This window comes from Microtus ochrogaster, chromosome 1 (assembly GCF_000317375.1).
Source record: "Microtus ochrogaster isolate Prairie Vole_2 chromosome 1, MicOch1.0, whole genome shotgun sequence".
In the NCBI taxonomy this organism is placed as follows: domain Eukaryota; kingdom Metazoa; phylum Chordata; class Mammalia; order Rodentia; family Cricetidae; genus Microtus; species Microtus ochrogaster.
Genome location: NC_022009.1, coordinates 43,834,812 through 43,844,279, shown reverse-complemented (window position 1 = coordinate 43,844,279; position 9,468 = coordinate 43,834,812). Strand labels below are relative to the sequence as shown.

Here is a 9,468-nt window from a genome sequence, read left to right as displayed (position 1 = left end):
TGGCCTGCAGGTGTGTCTGGGCTGTGCTGGTCTGCAGGTGTGCCTGAGCCACCTGGTCTGCAGGTGTGCCTGGACCATGCTGGCCTGCAGGTGTGCCTGGGCCATGCTGGCCTGCAGGTGTGCCTGGGCCGTGCTGGTCTGCAGATGTGCCTGGGCCGTGCTGGTCTGCAGGTGTGCCCATGGGAGATTATCTGAACAGTGTTTACTGAGATTAGAAGACCCTGTTTAAATGTGAGCAGTACCATTTCACGGGCTGGGCCCTGGCAGGCATGCACGCACTCATTCCCTCTCTGCTCCTGACTGTGGGTGTGACTAGCTGATTTATGTCCTGCCTTGACTTTCCAAAAGTGATGGGCCGTAACCAGAAACTGTGAGCTAAAATCAACCCTTCTTCCTCAGTTGCTCTCGCTGGGGCATTTTATCACAGCAACAGAAAACCAAGCTGGGATAGAGATAAAATGTTTCATGTGTCTCGCTGAGTCTCCTCTGCGTTTCACCTGATGGGTGGGGGACAGTAAGCAGTGTCCCACGGAGCAGTTACCGTGGTCAGAATAAAGTAGACACAGGTCCACAGGGGCACCCACCATATAATGGCAAGCTTCTTGAGTGTGGTGAGTGGGACAAAGGCACCCAGCCTCTGCTGAGATGAAGCATCATCTCATGAAGGAATGAATGCCCTGGGCCCAGATGGTATGGCTGCAGTTCATGGCCATCTTCTTGGGCGGGACCTCAAGAGCAAACTAGAGGAAATGGCAAGTGAGGCTGGTGGCCAGATTCCATTCTAAGTCACAGAGGCAGCAGATGTCGCCCACTGGAGTCCTCTAAGCTCCTCAGTATCCATACCCAGATTCTCAGTGTCCCTGAGGACACTAGCATTTCAGCGAACGCCATAGGTTCTGCTGTACTCTGTGTGTATGTAGGTACATATGTGCTTATATGTGTGTGCACATTCCTGTGAAGCCATGAGGTTGAAGTTAGGAGTCTCCCTTGGTTGCTCTCCACTTTATTTATTGAGGCAGGGTCTCTCAGTTGGACTCAGAGCTCACTGGTGGGTTCTGGGGATCTGAACTCTGGTCCTCATTCTTGCTGTCTGCATGGAAAATGTTTTAGCCTGGACATCATTTCCCAAGCCCTCTAATACATCCTTATGACAAGCCTGTGAGGAAGAGTTTTACAGGAATTCTTCCAAACTAGCTATACTATAAATTGAATGAGTGTTTAATTTTCTTTGTTTTAAAGATATATTTATTTATGTATGAGTGCTCCATCTGCATGTATACCTTTATATTAGAAGAGGGCATCAGATCCCACTGTAGATGGTTGTGAGCCACCATGCGGCTGTTAGAAATCAAACTCAGGACCTCTGGAATGCTCCTCTGAGCTATCTATCTCGCCAGCCTCACATTTAATTTTCTGCAGTCTAAGAATTAATGCTGATTATAAGATGCAGCATTGAAATGTAACAGTCAGAAAGTCACCAAAGTTGAAAGTGAACTCTGATCTATCTGAAGGTAACACGGACTTCCAGAATCTTAGCATTAGGTATAATTTAAAGATTTGAGTTTACCCAAATCTTACCAATAAAAGTTAAAAGTTGCTATGGCAATCTGAATTTTTGCTATGTTGCATGTAAGGATGTGGGTTGGAGCTCCAGTTGTCCAGTTATTTTTATAAAAAAAAAATAAGTAAAAATACAAACATCTTGCTACTGTTTTGGCTGAGATTTCACAGGCAATACCTTAACTCTAAAGCAGAGGAACACCGAGTTACTACATCACAGCCTCAACTCAGATGAGACCACAAGCATCTTATGACAAAGAGGTGCTCCTTCTAAACCCCCAAGGAACTGCTTTGAGAAGTCAAGGGGGTCCTTCACATAGCCTACCTTTTGGTTACCGGCACAACCATTTCTTTCCTGGACCCCGAAGGGGATGGGAGAGAAGCACTGGGTTTCTTTGGTAACACGGTGCCATTGTTGACGGTGGTTCTTAATGGCAGGGTCTGCCCCAGTGGTCTTGCTGCAAGAGAAGCATAGAATAAAGTCAGAACTTTCCCCACAGCAGCAGTAACATTCACAGAATCCAAACAGCACCACAGAACCCGAGATGCAAAGAATCATAGTTGCACAGAACCCAAGCTGTACAAAACTAGACTTGCACAGAACCCAAGCAGCACAGAACCCAAGCTGCACAGAACCCAAGCTATACAGACAGAATCAGAGCTGCACAGAACCCGAGATATACAGATAGAATCAGTACTGCACAGAACCAGAGATGCAAAGAACCAGAGCTGCACAGAACCTGAGCTACGCAGACCTGAGATGTAAAGAACTACAACTGCATAGAGCCTGAGCTGTACAGAATACAAGTTGCACAGAACCTGAGCTGCATGGAACCTGATCTGTACAGAACCAGAGCTGTATAGAATCAGAGCTTCACAGAACCAGAGCTGCACAGAACCAGAGTTGTACAGAATCAGAGCTGCACAGAACCAGAGCTACCCAGAACCTGAGCTACATAGACTTGAGATGCAAAGAACTGCAATTGCACAGAACCTGAGCTGTACAGAACCCGAGCTGCATGGAGCCCAAGCTGCACAGAAGATGACTCCAATTCTAAAAGCTAACAGCAGTGGCACGAGCATGAAGGCAAGTCAGTGGACATTTTCAGCAATGGCGATTTAACAGTGATCCCAAACAGCATCCTCTCACCCTACACAGACAAACTCACAAGCAACGGGAAACACAAAACCAAATATCTATAGAAGCAAGGTTTGAAGGACTAAGTGATCTCCTCCTGCTGCTCTTCCGCCTGCTGCTCCTCCCACTCCTCCTCCTTCTGCTCCTCCTCCTTCTGCTCCTCCTCCTGCTGTTCCTCCTCCTGCTGCTCCTCCTCCTGTTCCTTCTCCTCCTCTTCCTAACCTTTTCTTCTCCTTGTCCTGCTCCCCCCTTCCTAGTCTCCCTGCCTCCCAAGCACTTAGATTATAGATGTGCACCACTGTGTCCAGCTGAGATGGGGACAAACCCAGGGATTCCTGTACACTACATAAGAACTCAACAACCAAGCTATATCCCTAACCTATTGATGTTGCGGCTGCTGTTTAAGAAACAATACTGTTGCCAGGCAGTGGTGGTGCACACCTTTAATCCCAGCACTTGGGAGGCAGAGGCAGGTGGAACTCTGAGTTTGAGGCCAACCTGGTCTACAAGAGCTAGTTCCAGGACAGGCTCCAAAGCTACAGAGAAACCCTGTCTCGAAAAACAAAAACAAAACAACAACACAAATACCCTGACAAAGGCAACAGAGAGGAGGAAAGGGTTTATTTGGTTCGCAGTTCCGGGCTACAGTCCATCACTCATAGGAAGTCACGGTAGGACTCGAGGCGCTAGTCACGGCACATCCACAGTGAAGGGCAGGGAGGGAAGACTAGATCCACACTGGTGTCTGCACCCTCTCTCCGCTTTAGCCTCTCATACTGTTCAGGATCCCCTGCCCAGGAGATGGTGATGCCCACATGAACTAGGTCTTCCTTCAATAATTAAAAATTAAGACATGGCCATAGGCCAAACTGACCTAGGCAGGGCCTCAACTGAGACACTCTTCTCAGGTAATTCTAAGTTATGGTAAGCTGACAGTTAAAACTAACCATCCCAGGGGCTGGGGAGGTGGCTCAGAAAATAAGAACACTTGTTGTTCCCCACATACACACGGTAGCGCACAACCATCCATAACTCCAGCTCCAGGGGATTTATACCTTCCTCTGATCTCCTTGGACACCAGGCATACTTGTGGTACTTATACACACACAAAGACAAAAACTTACACAAAAAGTTTTAAAAAAATAATTAAACTAAACAATACAAGTATCAAAAGCCTGACCCATGGGGAAATGGACAAAGTGGACCTCATTAAGAACTTTAAAAGTTTGCCAAAGAAATTTAAAGAGGATAGAAACATAAATGAAAGGTTGGAAGAAAATATTTTTAAATTGCGTGTCTGATAAAGGACTTGTACAGAGTATAATAAGAACTCTGAAAATTCAACATTAAAAAAAAAAACCAAAAAGGCCCAATTTAAAAAAAAAAAGAGAAAAGATCAGAAAAGACACTACACTAACTACCTTCAGGTGCCAAATGAACATATGCAAAGACAGTTAACATTAGGGAACGCGTTCGGGAATACAAATTAAAACAATAATGAAATAGCGGTATACATCTATCGGAATGGCTGAAATCCCAAAACCAAAACAAAACAACAGTTGCTGGCTAGGCCGGGAGCCACAGAACCTACATTCATTGATGAGGGAAGTGAAAATGGCACAGCTACTGTGGAATACAGTTTGGCAGTTTCTTCTAAAGCTAAATATAACCTTACCATATGATCTAGTAATCATTCTGATACCAAGTATTTACCTAATTGTCTGAAAACTTCTGTCTCCACAGACCTGCATGTAAATGTTTATAGCAGCCTAATCACAATTGTCAAAAGCTAGAAGGAACCAAGATGGCCTTCCATAGGTAAACAGATAAACAAGCTGGTCCATTCAACAGCAGATTGTGCCTCAGTGATGAAAAGAAATTAAATGCCTGCCACAGCCACGGGTCTGAAGTCTGAGCGTTGTGACTGTTAGTGTCAACTGTGAACCTGACGGGACCTAGACTCACTGGTTCTGGGCATGCTGGGGGGGTCATCTTGGTTATGTTCATTAAAGGGGAAGACCTGACCACTGTGGATGGCACCATTCCCTGGCTGGGATCCTGAATTGTGTAACACCAGAGAAACTGGGCTCAGTAGTGGCCTGTATCCACCACTCTCTGCTTCCTGATTGTGGGTACAATGTTACCTAAGCTGCTTCAAGTGTGAGCACCTGGAGGGCGTCTTGTTCCAGTGTCCTAAAACTGGAAGAAGGGGAGGGGTCTGAGAATCTATCACCCCGCCCCCTCATCTCAGACAATGTTCTACAGCTCTGGGGACCATACCAAGAACAGCTGGCTCTGGCACTGTCAACCTGAGTGTCCTCTTATCTTTAACCGTTCTGTCACACCCTTCTCTGGGATTCCCGTCCAGTGTGTGATGCTATTCTTGGCTGTCAACCTGACATCTGGAATTAACTACAATCCAAGCAGTGGGGTACACCTGTGAGGAATTTTTTTAAACTAAATCATTTGAAGTGAAAAGACCCTCTAATTTTGTTGTTCTTGCCTTGATTTTATTTCAAGACAAGATTTTTTCTGTGTATCCCTGGCTGTCCTGGAATTCACTCTGTAGGACAGATTGGACTCGAACCCAGAGATCCACTGGCCTCTGCCTCCAGAGTGCTGGGATTAGAGGTATGGGCCACCACACCTGGTTGAGGGAACACCCACTTTTAATCTGGATGATTTGAGGTGGTAAGACGTACCTCTAATTCAGGGCACACCTTCTGCTGGCAGCCTATATAAGGACGTTGAAGAAGAAAGCTTGTTCTCTTTGTCTGCTTGCTCTTACTGGCAAGTCCACTCTTTCACTGGCACTGGAGCCTACTTCTTTTGGGATTCCAGAATATATTGAGCCATCCAGCCTTGTGGGGCAACCAATTCCTGAATTCTTTGGACTTTCTGTTGGTAGACAGCCATTTTGGACTACCTGGACCACAGCGTGTAGGCCACTTTAATCAGTTCCCCATGAATATATTCATTCCATCAGTTCCATTCCATTATATAACCCCGACTAATACAAGGCACCAGCAGATTTTTTAAAAGGCAGTATTTGGTTGACATTATGGCTTTGGGTGAGCTTCTCACTTCCTAGAGTCATGGAGGAGGGGTCGGCTAGAAACACAAACCCACGTTCTATCAGTATGCTTTAACAGAATGGACTCTACACCCAGGCCCCGAGTCCAGGCTAATGCTGTGCCCCTTGGGGTAATAGAGACACACTGTCACCACTCGAGCCCTCCCTGAAGGGCTGAGGGAGGGAGCAGTTACCAGAGCCTGGGGAAAAAAAGCAGAGGCCCCTGAGGACACAGCCACGCCAGGGTACAGGGACAGTGCTAGGCTTCCTTAGAGGTCCTTGGGGAATCAGACAAAGGCATGAATATTCTGATCTTTTACTTTCCTTTGCCATCTCCCAATCCTAGAAGGGAGGTGAAGGCAGAGGGAGCTTGTGAGGTAACTCCAGCAGAGGCTGGAGGGGAAGAAAGGACCCAGAAGATCAGAGCCAGCTGTCATCACGCTGAGTGCCGCGTGCTGCCGCTGAGTGCCGTGTGCTGCCGGCTGCCCACTGAGTAGCCTTCTCCATCAACAGCTGGCTTCTGAGAGGTTACACCTGCCACCAGGCCCACACATGGAGGAAACCTGATACAGATGGCTTCCGTATCCACGGATTCAATGCTTGCAGGGTTAGGAACAGGGAGTGAAAGTCCCTAGCGCAGGGCACAGCACACAGGAGATGAGGTGGCTGACATCCTGGCTTCATTTCTAATGATGTGATAAAGCACCCCAACAAAAAGCAATTTATGGAGAAGGGAATTATTTTAGCTCACAGTTCCGGGCTATCGTTCAACCGTAGCAGGGGCATCGAGGCAGGAACTTGAAGCAGCTGGTCACTCCACAGGAACAGTTCAAGGACAGGGAGAGGGGAACATGTGTGCGTGTGTGTGTGTGTGCATGCGTGCGTGCGTGCGTGTGTGTGTGTGTGTGTGTGTGAGTGCGCGTGTGTGTGCGTGCGTGCATGCGTGTGTGTGTGTGTGTGTAGACAGAGATAGAGACAGAGATAGAGATGCTAATGCTCCTTCTCTCCTCTCCTATAGTCCAGGACCCCACATCACAGCTCTGTGAGATTCAGCCCCCAAAGCTTCAGACACCTAGTAGCTTCACCCCCCAAACCAACATAGTGTAGGGGCCACTGCACCCCTCACCATACATGTCTCCCTATTTCCCGACTTCTTCTTGTGACTTCCCAGCTTTTAAACTGACAGTGCACTTCCGCTAGAGAAAGCTATGCACACTGGGGCGTCAGAAACCATGAAAACGTCATTTCTTGCAGGCTTTGTAAACGATCAAATACCATTCATCATCAAGTAAAATAAAAGCCCTAGGCAAACCCTGTCTATTATTTCCCCTGCTCTTCAAAAATCAGGAATGTTAGAAACCCAAAGCTTCATTTAAGGCCGTTGGGACACAGTCGCCATCTGGTCTATTTGTGGGCAGATGAGTAGGCCACGGAATAGCTAAAATGACCGAGTTTCTGGTCTGAAATACCCCAACTGCTTTGCAACTTAGGAGCAAAGCTCACTGGAAAGGATTATTCAGAATACAGAGCTGAGGGCAGCACGTGCCTCTGAAGTGGACCTGGCCCTTCAGCACCACTAAAGACAAAGAACAGGCCCTTGCCAAGGGGTGGGAATGCAATCGAGGACTGGAGAAGACATGGCTTGAGAGACACCAAGAAGATCCAGTGTTAGACAGTGCGCGCCCAACTCCAGTGGCAATCCAAGCCTGGAGTCAACAAGGAGAGAGACAGACAAACAGAGAGAGGGAGAGAGGGAGAGACAGAGACAGAGACAGATAGATAGACAGAGAGAAACCTTTTTTTTTTTGACACAGATCTCTCACTGCTCCAAGGCTTGCCCAGTAGGCTAGGCCAGCCAGTGAACCAGAGACCCATCTCCTGCTGCTTCCCTATAAACTCAGGTCACCTCATCCGGTGGGGACCACCCTCTGGTCTTCATGTGTGTATGGCAAGCACTTTATTGACTGAGCTACCTCCATGGTTTAAGAAAGGCTTTTTTTATTTGTTGGCTTGTTTTCGTTTTGTTTTGCTTTGTTTTGTTTTCTGAGACAGTTGTCTCTTTATGTAGTCCTGCCTGTCCTGGGATTTACAGAGATCCCCCTGCCTCTGCTTCCTGGATGCTGAGAGCAGAGATGAGGATCACCACACCCAGCCAAGAGAGGCACGTTTAAAGGGACATTAACACACTACAACCTCAGTGTGTTTTAATCAGAGGAAACTCAACAGCCTGCAAGGGGCAGCCACACAGAAAATCAACTCTGGCGAAAGGTGAGCCACTGTGGTCAGATGTAAACATTAGGACACTGGTACACATGCCTGTGTATACATGCCTTTACACTCTGGGAGGATGTGTCACTGTGTTTGGTTTAATAAAAGGCTGAATGGCCATTAGCTAGGCAGGAAGAGGTTAGGCAGCACTTCTGGGGACAGAGAGGTCTTGGGGAAGAAGAAAGGTGGAGTCATCAGCCAGACGCAGAGACATGCAGGAGTGGTAAAAGCCACGAATCCCATGAAACACAAAGGTGAATAGAAGTGGGTTAATTTAAGAGTAAGAGCTACTGGGACAAGCCTAAGTGAAGGCCCAGCTTTCATAATTAATAACTCTCTGTGTCATTTTCTGTGAGCTGGTGGAGCAAAAACAAACCCATCCACACATACATGTGCTGAGGGGCTTTATGACATCTTTTGATTCTGAAATTTGGAGGCACGGTCACTACAAAGTGCTATTTAACATAAGCGCTACTTTTGTATGCCATATCCTGGGAGGGGCATAAAAGAATGGCTTGAATTGAGCAGAAGCCCACTGATACAGATATCTGTTACAGGTTGTGTTTCCACAGGTAGCAGAGGAGTCTCAAAAGCTGCCAAAGGCACACCCTGAAAGAAGCTGAGCAGACAGGCCAGCTACATGCCTTCCGGACTCAGTTTTCTAAAGGGGTCTCTCACATCTCCACCCAGACTGGCCAAGGGGCTGCCATGTCACATGAGTGGTTTACTGTGCTTCAGAGTAAGCTGAGGATGCACAAGGAGATGAGACAGACCCCTCTAGGTTTCTGGATGAATCCCCAGCAGGGACTGAAGCACTCTAGGTCAGCTTCCTCTATCCAGAAAACCCTAACTGTTCTCAGACCATCAGGACGGTCCAGTCCTTGACTCACAGAGTATTTAAGGATCATCTACAAATGTGAATCTCAGCATCACGCTGGACAAATCGCCAACAACATATCAACAAACACTGTCACACTTAGTGAGATTAGTTCAGTGGAGCAGGGCTAAGGACATTTTGATTTGGGATCAGTTTTGGAGAAAAGCACCTGTGCACGAGTGAGGATCTTTAATGCTGCTGTGGATGCCATAACATGCCCACTCCGCTGTGGCTGTTGCACCACGCCCACCTCTCTGTAGATGCGGTGCCACGCCCACTCACACCCACCAGGCTGTGGATGGTACACCACGCCCACCCTGCTGTGGATCCTGTACCACACCTACCCTGCTGTGGATGCTAGACCACGCCCATTCCACTGTGGATCCTGCACTTCGCTCACCCCGCTGTGGATGTCACACTGTGCCCACCCTCCTGTGGATCCTGCACCACGCCTACCCTGCTGTAAATGAAGCACCACGCCCACCCTGCTGTGGATCCTGTACCACGCCCACCCTGCTGTGGATGCTGCACCACGCCCACCCTGCTGTGGAT

General features: G+C 47.8%; 1 protein-coding gene across 2 annotated transcripts in view; it reads right to left on the bottom strand.

Annotated features, from left to right (window-relative positions):
• The window catches only part of Eml1 (echinoderm microtubule associated protein like 1), a 106,573-nt gene that overhangs the window by 59,369 nt on the left and 37,736 nt on the right, over positions 1-9,468 (bottom strand). For both annotated transcript variants that reach the window (XM_026781032.1, XM_005343535.2), the window contains exon 3: positions 1,886-2,018. In XM_026781032.1, the coding sequence (XP_026636833.1) occupies positions 1,886-2,018 (133 nt within the window). The remainder of the gene's footprint in view (positions 1-1,885; positions 2,019-9,468) is intronic.